General features: G+C 42.8%; 1 protein-coding gene across 1 annotated transcript in view; it reads right to left on the reverse strand.

The window, feature by feature from the left end:
- LOC143289606 (2-aminoadipate transaminase-like) overlaps positions 1–7,482 on the reverse strand; it is a 33,649-nt gene extending 26,167 nt beyond the window's left edge. Inside the window, exons 1-2 of the mRNA XM_076598645.1 lie at positions 7,400–7,482; positions 2,763–2,915 (exon numbers count right to left, since the gene is read on the reverse strand). Of these exons, the coding sequence (XP_076454760.1) occupies positions 2,763–2,900 (138 nt within the window). The 5' untranslated portion in view covers positions 2,901–2,915; positions 7,400–7,482. The remainder of the gene's footprint in view (positions 1–2,762; positions 2,916–7,399) is intronic.
- Between the last annotated feature and the right edge of the window lie 10,692 nt (positions 7,483–18,174).

The following is an 18,174-nucleotide window of genomic DNA, read 5'->3' on the forward strand; positions in this document are numbered from 1 at the left end:
TGCTGCCTGAGCTCCTGAGCCAAAATTTGCAAAATATTGGTATTAAGTTGCCAAAGAACGCCGAAGAAATCTTTCGATTGAGACTCCCCAGATGTGTACAGAATGGAAGAGACTGCAACTGCTCTGAACACTCCGATCTTTCGATTCAGACTCTTCAGACGTGCACAGAATGGAACAGATTGCAACTGCTCTGAACACTCATTCGATCTTTCGATTCAGACTCTTCAGATGTGTACAGAACGGAACAGACTGCAACTGCTCTGAACACTCTTTCTTGATGTTATGCAGCTCCTTCAGGTGGCTCGCTACACGACGCGGATGATGATATATTCCGGCGAAATGTTCACCATGGATCAACAAAGACACCCTCAACTGAGGAGACTGGCGGTAAAGTATAAAAAAGAATTAAAAAAAGCTAAACTGGCGCTGTATTCTGTCGCAGTTAAGTTCACAATATGCAAGCGACGATGCCTTCGTGGAAGCGTGCTTCATTTCCTTTTCGGCTGGATACACAGTTGTGATTTTTATTTTACACAAAATGTTCGTCTGTACGATGGTGGAACTGCAGAACAACAACACTAACGATTATCATATTTGTCTGAGATAGAAACTGCTGTGGTGATTGTTCTGTGGGAGAATAAGAGAAAACTACCAAAAAACCTTTTGTGCATGACCGATTATACGAGAAAGTGACGAGGCAAGTGGCCGACCAGCTGGGTGGGTCATGTCAAAATTGTATGCGTCAGTGACTGATGACCGCACAAAACACACACACACACACACACACACACACACACACACACACACACACACACACACACACACACACACAAACACACACACATCTCTCTCTCTCTCTCTCTCTCTCTCTCTCTATATATATATATATATATATATATATCTGGTCCTCATCCATCTCCTAAAGCTCTCACGTGTTGGCTCCAAGCGCCACACCCTGGTACACCGCCTCAGCTGGCGGGCTAAACCACGTGAGGGGGTGGTGTTGACACTGCACCACTAGGGGGCGGAAGAGCTGCACAGCCAGCCAACGGCTAGGGCGGAAGGGCTTCCAGCAAGCTCAACGACTAAGTGTCCGGGGTCAAGGCGACCACCCAGGTATTGGGTGACCTCGGCTGTGACCAACGACCTGGAGAGGGATGGGCTCCGCCAGGCCACTCAGCCCAAGACACACCATGATACATCACAAATGAGGAAGTGAAAAGAAGAGTCCAAAACGCCATTGGCCCATTCAAAGACCTGCTAACCACAGTGAAGGAACGCAAGCTCCGCTGGTATGGACACGTCACACGATCAGACGGCCTAGCCAAGACCATCCTGCAGGGTACCGTACAAGGAAGGAGGAAGAGAGGCAGACAGAGAAAGCGGTGGGAGGACAACATCAAAGAGTGGACGGGCCTGCCATTTGCCACAACTCAAAGGGCCGCTGAGGACCGAGGCAGGTGGCGCGAGCTGACCAGGCAGTCATCCATGGTGCCCCAACGACCCACCCACGGGTCAAGGGATAGATGAGATGAGATATATATATATATATATATATATATATATATATATATATATATATATATATATATGTGTGTGTGTGTGTGTGTGTGTGTGTGTGTGTGTGTGTGTGTGTCTCGCTCACCTGTAACATTTTTATTCTCATACTATTTTATATGTTGAATTATGCTTCCTTTCGCAATGAGCACCCCGTCCCTGTTATTGCTATGTGTATTTTAATTTTTTTTTTATTAGACTTACTGTTTTATATTCACATTAGTATAGTATTTTTTAACATACACAATGTATGCTAATGTGTGTGTAAGTGTGCGTGAGAGAGAGAGAGAGAGAGAGAGAGAGAGAGAGTGAGAGAGAGAGAGAGAGAGTGTGTGTGTGTGTGTGTGTGTGTGTGCATGTGTGTGTTCTGTGTTTTTGATTTGTTTTTGTTTTTTAAAAATATTTTTTAATGTCGATTATTGATACCATGCTTGTGCCTCTGTGTGTGTGTGTGTGTGTGTGTGTGTGTGTGTGTGTGTGTGTGTGTGTGTGTGTGTGTGTGTGTTATTTTTACCATGCGTATGCCATTATGTAGTATAGTATTCGCATTCTATGACCTTACGTAGCATTGTGTAGTGCATGCAATGACATATATAAAATGTAGTTTTGTGTTGTGTAGACCCGGTTTCAGGGCGGGGACTGGATGAAAAAAAGCGCGCCAGTGCTTATCTATTATCCTCGATAATAAAGAATTTGTCTTGTCTTGCCTTGTCTTGTCTTGCCTTGTCTCTCTCTGCACTGTATATGGTGGTGACTGTCAACAAGAGGTCTGTCAAGTCCTGCATCACTGATGTGCTCATGTATCTATACTTATAGATATATACTTGTATAATTTACGTAGGATCTACCATCTATTATTTCACTTTCTCCCTTCCTTCCCTCTCTCTCACTGCACTGACCAGTGTATGGGTGGTGGCTGTCTGTGAATTCCTGCAGCATCACTGATGTGCTCATAGATCTACTTACAGATGTACTTATATATGTAGGGTTTCTCTCTCTCTCTCCCTCTCTCTCTCCCCCCTCCCTCTCTCTCTCTCTCTCCCCCTCTCTCTCTCTCACTGCACTGACCAGGGTATGGGCGGTGGCTGTTCTGAAGAGTTCTGTCAGACCCTGCAGTGTCTCTCTCTCCCCCCCTCCCCCTCTCTCTCCCCGTCTCCCTCTCCCCCCCCCCCCCAACTCCCCTCTCTCTCTCTCACTGCACTGACCAGGGTACGGGCGGTGGCTGTTCTCAAGAGTTCTGTCAGACCCTGCAGTGTCTCGGGTCCAGGTGACCCGTTGGCCAGACAAGGGACCGTGGAGTCCTCCTCCAGAGACATCAGGGCAGCTGTGGTCTCCTCCTCCATCCTCCCTGCCTCTCCCTGATACAGACCCCCCCCCCCACCCCCTTTCAGTCAGTTTATAACACAGATCTTTATCCACAAAACATATCGTCATATGCACACATAAAACAACACTGAGAGCAACAACAAAGATATTGCATGCGCACATAAAAGCAACCAACAAAGATATCATTACATGCACATATCAAACAGCACAGCAACAACAAAGATATCATTGCATGCACACATAAAACAACACAGCAACATCAAAGATATTATTACATGCACACAGATAGCACCACAGCCACAAAACGCACACAGAAAACAGCAAAGCAACAACAACAAACATACAAAAACAACAAAAACAGGAACACAAAAACAGCAGAACAACACCAAAGATATATATCATTCCATGCACATAACACACTGTCAAAAAAACAAGCTGGCCCAACTCACGTGACAGATGTCTGAGTGACACTGACAACAACTCAATGTCAGGTATGCAAAGCTTTTTTCTTCTTCTTCTCTCTCTCTCTCTCTCTCTCTCTCTCTGTCTCTCTCTCTCTCTTTCGGTAACCGGCCACGTGTCACACCAGTTTGCCCCTCACGTACATGCACGCGGCTCCACCCTGATTTATTTTATTCATTACAATTAATTTTATTGTCTATGTCAGTCCTGTATATACGGTACTCCTACACCACTGACATACAGACGTTCATCATTTACATTGTCACACGGCCAAGTTTCTGTCAAAGCCATTAAATAAACAGCGGGGTGTTTTCGAAAAAGACTGACATAAAAACTAGTGTTTGGCTGCAGTTCTTCAAAATGTTGAATTCCTTACAGTTTACAGTTGATCTTTTTTGTTTGTTTCTTTCTTTCTTTCTTTCCGTTACACGACCAACATCGATTTGCCGATGACTAATGTTGTGGTTCATGCATGCTACGTATTTCTGTCTCCATAACCTACCGAACACTGACATAGGTTACAGGATCTTTAACGTGCGTATTTTGATTGCCTGCGTGCGTATACACGCGAAAGGGGGTTCAGGCACTAGCAGGTCTGCACATATGTTGACCTGGGAGATGGGAAGAATCTCCACCCTTTACCCTCCATGTTTGTATTCAGCGCAATGATATAATAGGGTCAGCAATCACATTTCACTTGCCTGATTTTTAATATATATATATATATATATATATATATATATATATATATATATATATATATATATATATATATAGAAAGGTATAGATATTCATATTGCCTGATTTTGAAGATATATATAAATATATACATTTGATATAATATTTAAATTTGATATAGACATGATAAAAATGATGATGTATATCTGCATCACTACAACCTGTTCCCTGTCTCACAGTCTGCCTGCCGCCCTCCCACAGCACTGAAACAGCTCTGCTCAAAGTTATGAACGACCTTCTGCGTGCCAGGGGGGAGAGGTGGTGGCGGGTGTTTGCACGTCCACACACGCGAGCTTGTGTCTGTGTGTTGCGGGTGTGCGGGTTGGTGAGTTGGTACGTGTGTGTGTGTGTGTGTGTGTGTGTGTGTGTGTGTGTGCGTGCGCGCGCGCGCGCGCGTTTGTGTATGTGTTGTGTGTTTTCTAATGTATAAATATGTAAGTGAGAGATTTTTATTTGTTTTTATTTATTATTATTATTTAAAAAATATTTTTTTTAATATTTTTTAAACACGAACTGTTTTATGAAGTAATGTTGTAGTTTGTTTACTCAGTTGTCCATCTGTTGTGCTTTTGTTGTTGATGAGTTGTGTGTGTGTGTGTGTGTGTGTGTGTGTGTGTGTGTGTGTGTGTGTGTGTGTGTGTGCTAGTGTATGTGGACGTGGGGGAGGTGTGAGGTTTTTTTTTTAACAATACGTACATTTTTCTTAAATGTAATGATGCACATACGTTTTTACTGAATATTGCTTTATCATGTGATGTTTTAGCCTGTGTGTTTCAATTGTCATTCGTGTGTGTGTGTGTGTGTGTGTGTGTGTGTGTGTGTGTGTGTGTGTGTGTGTGAACATTTGTTTCATCTTCCTAGTTTTGATCTGTGTGTGTAATGCGGGGTGTTTCTTCAGGGAAATGCTTAGCAGGAACTTTTATTTTATTATATTATATATATGTGTGTGTAGATGTATGTATATGTGTGTATGTATATGTATGTAGGTGTATGTATATATATATATGTGTGTATATATATATATATATATATATATATATATATATATATATATTTATGTAAAGTCGCAGTAGTTTCCATTATTCGATTGTTGATCTGTGTTCGTGTGTGTATTGTGCCTGTAGGTGCGTGTATGTGTGTGTGTCACTGAGTGAGTGCGTGAGTAATGTGTTTGGGTATGCGGCTTGTGTTCGTTGGTGCATGTGTGAGTGCGTGCGCGCGCGCGCGTGTGTGTGCACGCTGTGTGTTTTGTGTGTTTGTATGTATGTATGTATGTCCCTACGTATATATGCATGCGTATACGTGCTTGTGTTCTTTCAATTTCAATTGTCTTATTTTTTTTTTTTTAATACCTGTTGCATTTCTTGATTTAATCAACTGACATGACCTATTTTAATTTTTCTCTCTCGCCTATATTTCAAATTATATGCATATGTTTGTGTGGGGATGTTTGAGTGAATGTTTTTTAGTGCTATTGTAAAGCGCATAGAGCTTCAAGATTATGCGCTATAGCAAGAAGTCTTAATAAATAAATGTATATGTATCGGTGTCCCCCCAAAAAGTGAACCGCTTTTTGACAAATATTAAATTTTTCTCAGTGATAGAGAAACCGAATTCATTGAAAATGTTCAATGTTGGGTTAGACCAGGGTCCTTTATTTCACAGGATCCAGGCAGGACCTCTCCGGCTCGAGAAGCATTTCCCTGGGAATCATCCCGACCGATATCATCTTCGTCGTCATCAACGTTGTCTTTTGTCCGTCTTGTGACTATACTGTCACTGGAAGTCACAAGAATGGCGGTAATGTCCTATTTTTTAGCGTCCTAAAGTGTGGGACCTATTTCAACGAACATTGTCGTGTGTTATGGGATGGATACATGGCATGCTGCGTGTAATCGACCCTGTTATCAAGAATCAGGTTAAAAAAAAAAATAAAAAAAAAACAAACACATGCGAAATGCCCCATGAAATTGTCGTCTCAAGCCGCTGTTTTCTACTTACTTCTTCATGGTTTGCGGGGCCAAAAAGAGAAAGAGCAAGGTGGTGGCACTTTAGTTAAGCGACTGAGTCCGCGTCGAAATGGAGTCAATAACCCTCAAAATAGAGTCGAAAAGCACGCAAAATGAGGTACAAATCTACTGACGGTAATATCGTTCCAGCTGCGCGCGAAAATTGCCGCAAAATCGGACTTTACCATCAACTGAATTCCAAATGGAACATCTTAAAAAAAAGAAAAAAAAAAAAAAAAAGGAAAAAAAAAAGAAGAGGTAAACAATGTGTGTGGTAGTTCTTAACATATAAATAGCAGACAGTGTCGAAAACATTTCAAACACCCGGTATCTGCACCTTGCTCGCCGCCATTTTTGTTGAATGAACGCGACATCACAAAAATATTGCACGCACTCTCTTACGAAATCACAAGCACCATTCACACACTGACCGTTCAACACACACACACACACACACACACACACACACACACACACACACACACACGCACGCACACACACACACACATTATATATATATATATATATATATATATATAGAGAGAGAGAGAGAGAGAGAGAGAGAGAGAGGCAGAGAGAGGCAGAGACAGAGACAGACAGACAGACGGAGAGACAGAGAGAGGCAGAGACAGAGATTTACCACGTAGTTAAAGATAACGCTGTAAATGTAATAAATGTCATTTGTCAGTGATTTGAAATTAATAAAAGAATTCATCATGGAATGTCTTCATTATAATTTACGAAAATAATTATCCCCCCAACACCTCCTTCATCCCAGGACATGCTATCATTATTATTATTATTATTATTATTATTATTATCATAAACAATATTCATCTTATCTGGGGTTGTTTTTTTCATTTATTATTTATTTTTGTTTCACATAGGTATGTTCAAATTCGTGAAAACCTTAATTTGCATTCAATTATATCTACAATGTTAACAGAGATATGGCAAATTTCTGTTAGAAAAGACTTTAACTTTGTAATCACACACACACACACACATGTTGCTTATTCAATGTACCTAATCTGGAAACGCAAACCAAACTTTGACACAACCGACATAGAAACGAAAGACACAGCTTCTATCTTCTCGCGACAAGAGGGTTTTTTATTTTTTATTTATTTTTTTTGTTTGTTTTGTTTTGTTTTGTTTTTGTGTAGTCCCCCCCCGCCCCCCCAAAAAAAAAGCCGTTTACATTTCTGAATCCAACGCACCTTACAACTTGTGTGCAGCCTGAAAATCAAACGAACTTCTCCAAACGCACTGCACTTCGGAACCCGTTTGTTTCCCTGAACACTTACCGCTTGTGTCGCTGACGGACGTACGGCTGTTTGACGGAATGTTTCCGTTGAGAAAAAGGACCGATTATAAATGACGTTACCCCCCTCTGGCCTTGCGCTTGCTACAACAGCAGTGAAGGTCCACCTGCTGTACTTATAACTGGTCTGAGGTTGCTACTGTCTGACGCACGATGTATCAGCAAACAACGCGACGCGTGGGAGGTGGGGGAGGTGAGGTGGAGTGGTGGTGGTGGTGGTGGTGGTGGTGTGTGTGTGTGTGTGTGTGTGTGTGCGTGAACGATCCGTTTTAGTTCTGCTCTCGTTGTCCCGAAAAGCAGTCAAAACGGTTGAGCCATACAAATTTTCCATCTTTAATATGATTTTGAAGACTTTTATAATAATGCATGTACATACATTTTTTTCCCTTATGATAAAATGATGTAAATGAATATACTTACAGGCACATGAAAGGTGGAGTTACCAATGAATTATAATTCTCAGAATGTACATCTATCAATCTATCTATCTATGGAAGGTGGAGTTACTAATGAATTATATCAATATGTACATCTATCTATCTGTCTGTCTATCTATTTATCTATCAGTCAATCAATCAATCAGTCAATCTATCTATCTATTTATCTATGAAATTGTGTGTATGTGAGAAATTGTGTGTGTGTGTGTGTGTGTGTGTGTGTGTGTGTGTGTGTGTGTGTGTGTGTGTGTTTCATCATCATCATCATCTTTAGACTTCCAGGGGTTGGATGCTGTTCCAAAAAAGGAAAGCTGCTGTACTGTACTCAAGACAAAAGCAGTAATTATCCAATATACTTTCTGCAAGATACGAAGGAAGGTGCAATTCTACGGACCAATTTTAACTCTGGTGGTTGGTCATTGTAAACTAGCTTGGAATGACCACCTAATCTATCAGAGAGGGTGGGGGGTAGGGGGGGTGGAGGGGAGGGGAGGACGTGGGGGAAGGGGGTGGGGGTGGGGCGAGCCGGGGGGGCGGGATGTCAGTCCTTGACTGGTCGATATTTATACCCCTGGCTCATTTAAGGCTAGTGAACATAGACCCATAGATGTTATTCTGGATGTACCCGGTGTTGTATCCCAGATTATCCCCCCACCTGGAAACGTCCCCGGAGGACAGTTTGACCGCTGGAAATGTCCCCCAGGGACTTTCTCACCATTCATAATGTTCCCTCCGGACATTGTTAGCGGCCAGAATGTCCCCTTTCCTGGGTTTTAGCCTCGTTTTGAAATGTCCCCCTTACCCTGAAAATATCCTCTCCATGTATCCCCAGTAACGTCCCCTTTGCCAAAAATTGATGTGACGGTTGGTATACTTCAGAGATAGAGGACCGTGTTTAGACTGCTGTCACAACCTACACCAGTATAGTTACACACACACACACACACACGCACTCACAAACACACACACACACACGCACTCACAAACACACATGCGCGTGTGCGCACGCACTCGACCTACACCAATATAGGTACAGACTCATACATATGGGCGCGCGTGCACACACACACACACATATACATAGCGCGCGCTCGCAGATGTAACAAATGTTCTGTTGGAGAAAAGCTGGGGGCGTGGAGTGGGGACAGGGGAGGGGGGGGGGGGTCATTTTCGGCTTAGGGTATGTTACGGGATACAAGGGGGCGCCATTTTCAGGGTAAAAGGGACATTTCAAAACGAGGCTAAAACGAAAAAAAAAAAAAAAAAAAAAAAGGGTGGGGGGTGGGGTGGGGCATTTTGGGCGCTGAAAATGTCCGCATGGGACATTATGAACGGTGAGAAAGTCCCTGGGGGGCATTTCCAGCGGTCAAACTGTCCTCCGGGGACGTTTCCGGGGTGGGGGACAGTCTGGGATGCTACACCGGGTGTAAAAACTAACGTGGATACGACTCGGCAGTTATACCAGGTTATAGAATTTGCCCTATTCGGCACAGAAGTAACAGGTACATATAACACACGTATGGTGAGAACGACAGATGACACATTTCTCACTCGTTGTATACATCTTTCACATTATCCTTCCATTTGAGATGTAAGTTTTGCGATATGCACTATCAAAGACCGTTTGATGAAGTCACATTTACATGTGTCAGTTGCGTATCTTTAAAGCCGCTATTTGTCAAAGCTTCAAAGTGATCTATTTATTTATTTATCTATTTATTTTTGTAACAAAACGTTTGCACTTTCATTTTGCACACTGACAGATTGATTCATGGCAGTCAGTTTCTCATTTCAGTGAAAATAGTAACAGCTTCTGCTTAATTAATACGAAGTTCTATTGTTGAATACACAATATTTTGCCAGCGGCTGTGAAGTCATGTCGATTATTAGGACATCAATCTTAAAACCATTGTGGGAAATATCTTTAATTGATCTAACTCATCCAAAACATTAATTTACGAAAGATTACTTCATTCACAGACAAGCTGTTTAATTTTTAATTCAGCGTGAAGGACTTATACTATTCACAATTTTTGCCTCCTAGTTTGAGAGTCATAGTCCTTCACAAAAGACTTAAAACTGTAAACGATTTCCTGTTGCAGTGGAGAAACCATTGATAATACATCTATCACTTTGCTGTTGCTATGACGCATTGTCACAGACACCATACTTACCCACAAGAACCAACGTTAACGCCACGCCTGCCCTCCGCCCTCCCCCAACACACACACCCCCTTCCCCCCTTGGGAAGAACGTCCACACAGGTGCGTGGATGGAAAGTTGAGGACTGTTGCTGATACAGTCATTTTTGTTGAGTGCTCGACACTCAGTGACAAAAGTCAGTATCGGTTTCAGTTTCATTTTCAAGGGAGTGTCAAAGTGTGTGGAGTGACCCATTTACACACCACACCACACGTGCTGGTTTAAAAAAAAAAAAAATATATATATATAAGGTGGGGGACGGAGGAGATGCCTAATCTTCGCATAAACCTGAGGCGCTGATCACGCGCGCGCGCGCACACACACACACACACTGACACCAGTATGCACACACACACACACACACACACAAGAATCAAGAATATTTTATCATTTCACCCCTTTTGGGGCATGGAGGATATTATATAACAGCAACAGTATTTTACACTAGAATTAAACACAAACAATTAGAATAACATAACTGTCAGAAACATAATACAAACTATATGAAACACAACATAAATGATAGTATTTTTTCTGGTATTAAACCTCAAGATAGATCAGACTACGTTGCTCATCTTTGCAACATTACACAAGTTTAACCAAATTGTCTTGGCTGTATGAAATAAATTACACAGAAAGCCTCTTCCAGCAAGAAAAATTAAACAATCGTTGGCTTTTTTACCCTGACGTTGTATTTTTTTTAATCGTTTTTTTTTAATTACAAGTTACGTCATAACTATGTAATACGTCATTCACTTAAATGAGGTCACATGAGTCATGATGTAAACATTTGTTGTCCTTTCAGCATCAATGGTTTGATGTAGATGACTCCTTTGTGCAGCAGCCCACAACAACCTCCAGTAACACCTGAGACTCCACAAAAGGACAATGCACACCCCAGCGCACAGCAACAAAGTGATTAACAGTACAATCGTTAACTTTTTTGTTCACGACTTGGCGAATGTATCTTATTGTTAACAATGGTACAGTCATATAAGTTCATATATGCATAATATCTGCGTATTTTCCATGCCTTCTAATCGGATTACATATATCAAATCATTCACATATGCAATTTTCTGTCTGTGAGTCGCTGAGATTTTACATGTGCACAGTCACGTTCTTCAATGTCCAGCAGATCACAAAGATGGCTTGCATCACCACATGAAATCATCAAGTATTTTAGTGCATGTATTAAATATCCAGCTAAAAAGACATTACAGTACGCTATACTTATTTTGATATAAACATATTTTATGTCATCAAACAAATAAACACTGCTATGATATCCTTCAGAGACTCTGTCAACTGTTCCAACTAGCTGCGATGATATCCTTCAGAGACTCTGTCAACTGTTCCAACTAGCAGTTATTTATAGTATCTTGTAACACATCTCTATCAAACAATCATGCTTGATTGGTCATCATCAGGAAAGACTCGTACATTGTCAGAACGTTTTTAACAACTTATTCCCTCCTGAACAGCTGATATGACAGATGTTTACGATAAAATAATGCTATTTTGTTTTAAATATCCCAAGCCATTGAAACCTTCAATAAATAGGCACGGTATCCTGTCTGCCAGTCTTAGTGTCAACCAAAAACAACGACAGACAATCAAATCGTGAAATATAATCAGTGAAATCTTCAAGTTGAGTTCTGTTTTCCAGTTCACATGTATTCATAAAGAGAATCATGGATTCAATGTTGTGTACACAGTGTGGTGCAATGGGCAGGGGACAGGTAAACAGGGCAGGTCTCCATCATGCAGACTACCAGTTGACCAGGTGCTGCAAACCCAGGGCACTGAAGTCCAGCTTGTCAGCCCCCAGCAGAAGCAGGTCGTCGGGCGTATCAAGGAAAACCACCTTTGGTTCCGATGTCTGGTCCGGTGCCTTCTTCAGCACGCAGCGGATCTTGCCCCCTGGTGTTGAAGACACTCTGTCCACGTTTGCGTTCTGTTTCGCGATGTGAAGCATTCTGCTCCTTAGAGGGGTCAGGTCATCGTTCACATGTACGGTCTTGTAGTTTGACGTCGTCTTTAGTTGCTTTCGTTTTGACATGATGTGTGTGTGTGTGTGTGTGTGTGTGTGTGTGAGGACGGAAAGGATTGTCAACTTACTTTTGCCAATTAGCCAGCTGAAAACTGTAGTCGCAAAGCTTATTTTTTCCGAGGCTTCGGTGTGTGTGTGTGTGTGTGTGTGTGTGTGTGTGTGTGAGCGAGCAACAATCGCAGTTAAACTTGAGTCGGTCACCTCCAATGCGTATTGTAGCTTCCTGCAGGTAAGGTCTCTTTTTCACTCTGTTTGTGTTGAACTCTGAGCCATCAGATAGGAACGATATAGGTAACTGTGTCTGCCACTGACTGTGCTGTAGGAACGATATAGGTAACTGTGTCTGCCATTGACTGTGCTGTAGGAACGATATAGGTAACTGTGTCTGCCACTGACTGTGCTGTAGGAACGATATAGGTAACTGTGTCTGCCACTGACTGTGCTGTAAGAACGATATAGATAACTGTGTCTGCCATTGACTGTGCTGTAGGAACGATATAGGTAACTGTGTCTGCCACTGACTGTGCTGTAGGAACGATATAGGTAACTGTGTCTGCCACTGACTGTGCTGTAGGAACGATATAGGTAACTGTGTCTGCCATTGACTGTGCATAAGGAACGATATAGGTAACTATGTCTGTCACTGACTGTGCTGTAGGAACGATATAGGTAACTGTGTCTGCCATTGACTGTGCTGTAGGAACGATATAGGTAACTGTGTCTGCCAGTGATTGTGCTGTAGGAACGATATAGGTAACTGTGTGCCACTGACTGTGCTGTAGGAACGATATAGGTAACTGTGTGCCACAGACTGTGCTGTAGGAACGATATAGGTAACTGTGTCTGCCACTGACTGTGCTGTAGGAACGATATCGATAACTGTGTGCCACTGACTGTGCTGTAGGAACGATATAGGTAACTGTGTCTGCCAGTGATTGTGCTGTAGGAACGATATAGGTAACTGTCAGTCACTGTGCTGTAGGAACGATATAGGTAACTGTCAGTCACTGTGCTGTAGGAACGATATAGGTAACTGTCAGTCACTGACTGTGCTGTAAGAACGATATAGGTAACTGTCTGCCACTGACTGTGCTGTAGGAACGATATAGGTAACTGTGTCTGCCACTGACTGTGCTGTAGGAACGATATAGGTAACTGTGTGCCACTGACTGTGCTGTAGGAACGATACAGGTAACTGTGTGCCACTGACTGTGCTGTAGGAACGATATAGGTAACTGTGTGCCACTGACTGTGCTGTAGGAACGATATAGGTAACTGTGTCTGCCACTGACTGTGCTGTAGGAACGATATAGGTAACTGTGTCTGCCACTGACTGTGCTGTAGGAACGATATAGGTAACTATGTCTGTCACTGACTGTGCTGTAGGAACGATATAGATAACTGTGTCTGCCACTGACTGTGCTGTAGGAACGATATAGATAACTGTGTGCCACAGACTGTGCTGTAGGAACGATATAGGTAACTGTGTCTGCCACTGACTGTGCTGTAGGAACGATATAGGTAACTGTGTCTGCCACTGACTGTGCTGTAGGAACGATATAGATAACTGTGTGCCACTCACTGTGCTGTAGGAACGATATAGATAACTGTGTCTGCCACTGACTGTGCTGTAGGAACGATATAGATAACTGTGTCTGCCACTGACTGTGCTGTAGGAACGATATAGATAACTGTGTCTGCCACTGACTGTGCTGTAGGAACGATATAGGTAACTATACCTGCCACTGACTGTGCTGTAGGAACGATATAGGTAACTGTGTCTGCCACTGACTGTGCTGTAGGAACGATATAGGTAACTGTCTGTCACTGACTGTGCTGTAGGAACGATATAGGTAACTGTGTCTGCCACTCCCTGTGCTGTAGGAACGATATAGATAACTATGCCTGCACTGCTGTCATCAGCACATAATTTTTACAAGCGCGAAATACAGCAGACGATACCATCTGTCTCCTATTTCTGCCATGATTCCCCCTATGTCATCTGAGTTTTTATTTCCTCCATCTGTCCCCCCACCCTCTGTTTGTGTGTGTGTGTGTGTGTGTGTTTGTGTGTGTGTGTGTTCTATCGGTCCCCTCCCTCTCTCTCTCCCATATCTCGCTCAGTCTCCTCTCTGTCTCTCTTATCTCTATTTTTCACACCTCTGCCGCTCAGTCTGTCACTTTGTCTGTCTGTCTCCTTTACTTTACACTGACCCCCCCCCCCTCCCCCCCAGACTTTCGTATTCTTTAGTTACTTAAAAACAATACTACTCACAAGTAAAACATTCTTTGGTATTCTTCAGTTCCATGCTTATACTGTACACTGATTTAACATACGTTTGTGTGCTTCTTTGACATTCTTTTTCAAATTTCACGATTTTGTGGTTGTCACTGTGACTGCATGAAAACAGAGCTGTGAATGCATGAAAGCAGAGCTGTGAGAGCATGACAAGAGCTGTGAATGCATGAAAGCAGAGCTGTGACAGCATGACAAGAGCTGTGAATGCATGAAAGCAGAGCTGTGACAGCATGACAAGAGCTGTGAATGCATGAAAACAGAGCTGTGACAGCATGACAAGAGCTGTGAATGCATGAAAACAGAGCTGTGACAGCATGACAAGAGCTGTGAATGCATGGAAACAGCTGTGACAGCATGACAAGAGCTGTGAATGCATGACAACAGAGCTGTGACAGCATGACAACAGAGCTGTGACAGCATGACAAGAGCTGTGAATGCATGACAACAGAGCTGTGACAGCATGAAAGCAGAGCTGTGACAGCATGACAACAGAGCTGTGACAGCATGAAAACAGAGCTGTGAGAGCATGACAACAGAGCTGTGAATGCATGAAAACAGCTGTGACAGCAAGAAAGCAGAGTTGTGAAAGCATAACAACAGAGCTGTGAATGCATGAAAGCAGAGCTGTGACAGCATGACAACAGAGCTGTGACAGCATGACAACAGAGCTGTGACAGCATAACAACAGAGCTGTGAATGCATGAAAGCAGAGCTGTGAGAGCATGACAACAGAGCTGTGAGAGCATGACAACAGAGCTGTGAATGCATGACAACAGAGCTGTGACAGCATGACAACAGAGCTGTGAATGCATGAAAACAGAGCTGTGACAGCATGACAAGAGCTGTGAATGCATGAAAACAGAGCTGTGACAGCATGACAACAGAGCTGTGAATGCATGAAAACAGAGCTGTGACAGCATGACAACAGAGCTGTGAATGCATGAAAACAGCTGTGACAGCAAGAAAACAGAGCTGTGACAGCATGACAACAGAGCTGTGAATGCATGAAAACAGCTGTGACAGCATGACAACAGAGCTGTGACAGCATGACAACAGAGCTGTGAAAGCATAAAAAGTTGTGAAAGCATGAATACAGGGCTTTGAGTGCATTAAAACAGAAATGTGAATGCTGTGAATGCATGAAAACAGAGCTGTGACAGCATGACAACAGAGCTGTGACAGCATGACAACAGAGCTGTGACAGCATAACAACAGAGCTGTGAATGCATGAAAACAGAGCTGTGAAAGCATGACAACAGAGCTGTGACAGCATGACAACAGAGCTGTGACAGCATAACAACAGAGCTGTGAATGCATGACAACAGAGCTGTGAAAGCATGACAACAGAGCTGTGAATGCATGAAAACAGAGCTGTGAAAGCATGACAACAGAGCTGTGAAAGCATGACAACAGAGCTGTGAATGCATGAAAGCAGAGCTGTGAAAGCATGACAACAGAGCTGTGAATGCATGAAAGCAGAGCTGTGAAAGCATGACAACAGAGCTGTGAAAGCATGACAACAGAGCTGTGAAAGCATGACAACAGAGCTGTGAAAGCATGACAACAGAGCTGTGACAGCATGACAACAGAGCTGTGAGAGCATAACAACAGAGCTGTGAATGCATGAAAGCAGAGCTGTGAAAGCATGACAACAGAGCTGTGAATGCATGAAAGCAGAGCTGTGAAAGCATGACAACAGAGCTGTGAATGCATGAAAGCAGAGCTGTGAAAGCATGAAAAGTTGTGAAAGCATGAATACAGGGCTTTGATTGCATTAAAACAGAAATGTGAATGCTGTGAATGCATGAAAACTGAGGTGTGAAAACAGAACTGTCTGCATGAAAACAGAGCTGTGACTGCATGAAAACGGAGGTGTGAAAACAGAACTGTCTGCATGAAAACAGAGCTGTGACTGCATGAAAACGGAGGTGTGAAAACAGAACTGTGCATGAAAACAGAACTGTGACTGCATGAAAACTGAGGTGTGAAAACAAAACTGTGCATGAAAACAGAGCTGTGACTGCATGAAAGCAGAGCTGTGACTGCATGAAAGCAGAGCTGTCTGCATGAAAGCAGAGCTGTGACTGCATGAAAGCAGAGCTGTCTGCATGAAAGCAGAGCTGTGTCTGCATGAAAACAGAGCTGTGACTGCATGAAAACAGAATTGTGAATGCGTGAAAACAGGGCTTTCAGTGCATTAAAACAGAAATGTGAATGCATGAAAACAGGTGTGAAAACAGAGCTGTGAAAGCATGAAAACAGAATCGTGAATGTGTGAAAACAGGGCTTTCAGTGCATTAAAACAGAAATGTGAATGCATGAAAACAGGTGTGAAAACAGAGCTGTGAAAGCATGAAAACAGAGCTGTGAATGCATGGAAACAGAGTTGTGAAAACATGAAAACAGAGCTGTGAATGCGTGGAAACAAAGTTGTGAAAGAACGAAAACAGAGCTGTGAAAGCATGAAAACAGAGCTGTGACAGTGACTGCATGAAAACAGAGCTGTGAATGCATGGAAACAGAGCTGTGAATGCGTGGAAACAAAGTTGTGAAAGAACGAAAAACAGAGCTGTGACAGCATGAAAACAGAGCTGTGACAGTGACTGCATGAAAACAGAGCTGTGACAGTGACTGCATGAAAACAGAGCTGTGACAGTGACTGCATGAAAACAGAGCAGTGAATGCGAGGAAACTAAGCTGTGAAAACATGAAAACAGGGCTGTGAAAGCATGAAAACAGAGCTGTGAATGCGTGGAAACAAAACTGTGAAAGCATGAGAACAGAGCTGTGAATGCGTGGAAACAAAACTGTGAAAGCATGAGAACAGAGCTGTGAATGCGTGGAAACAAAGCTGTGATGTATGAAAACAGAGCTGTGAATGCGTGGAAACAAAGCTGTGATGTATGAAAACAGAGCTGTGAATGCGTGGAAACAAAGCTGTGATGTATGAAAACAGAGCTGTGAATGCACGAAAACAGAACTGTGAGTGCATGAAAACAGAGCTGTGAATGCGTGGAAACAGAGCTGTGAGTGCGTGGAAACAGCTGTGAAAGCTTGAAAACAGAGCTGTGAATGCGTGGAAACAAAGCTGTGATGTATGAAAACAGAGCTGTGAATGCGTGGAAACAAAGCTGTGAGTGCGTGGAAACAGAGCTGTGAGTGCATGAAAACAGAGCTGTGAATGCGTGGAAACAAAGCTGTGAGTGCGTGGAAACAGAGCTGTGAGTGCATGAAAACAGAGCTGTGAGTGCATGAAAACAGAGCTGTGAATGCGTGGAAACAAAGCTGTGAGTGCGTGGAAACAGAGCTGTGAGTGCATGAAAACAGAGCTGTGAATGCGTGGAAACAAAGCTGTGAGTGCGTGGAAACAGAGCTGTGAGTGCATGAAAACAGAGCTGTGAATGCGTGGAAACAGAGCTGTGAGTGCATGAAAACAGAGCTGTGAGTGCATGAAAACAGAGCTGTGAGTGCATGAAAACAGAGCTGTGAATGCGTGGAAACAGAGCTGTGATGTATGAAAACAGAACTGTGAACGCAGGAAAACAGAACTGCATGAAAACAGAGCTGTGAACGCATGAAAATAGAGCTGTGAATGCATGAAAACAGAGCTGTGAACGCATGAAAACAGAGCTGTGAATGCATGAAAACAGAGCTGTGAACGCATGAAAACAGAGCTGTGAACGCATGAAAACAGAACTGTATGAAAACAGAGTTGTGAACACATGAAAACAGAACTGTATGAAAACAGAGTTGTGAACGCATGAAAA

The sequence above is a fragment of the Babylonia areolata genome, chromosome 14 (genome assembly GCF_041734735.1).
Source record: "Babylonia areolata isolate BAREFJ2019XMU chromosome 14, ASM4173473v1, whole genome shotgun sequence".
NCBI classification, from domain to species: Eukaryota; Metazoa; Mollusca; class Gastropoda; order Neogastropoda; family Buccinidae; genus Babylonia; species Babylonia areolata.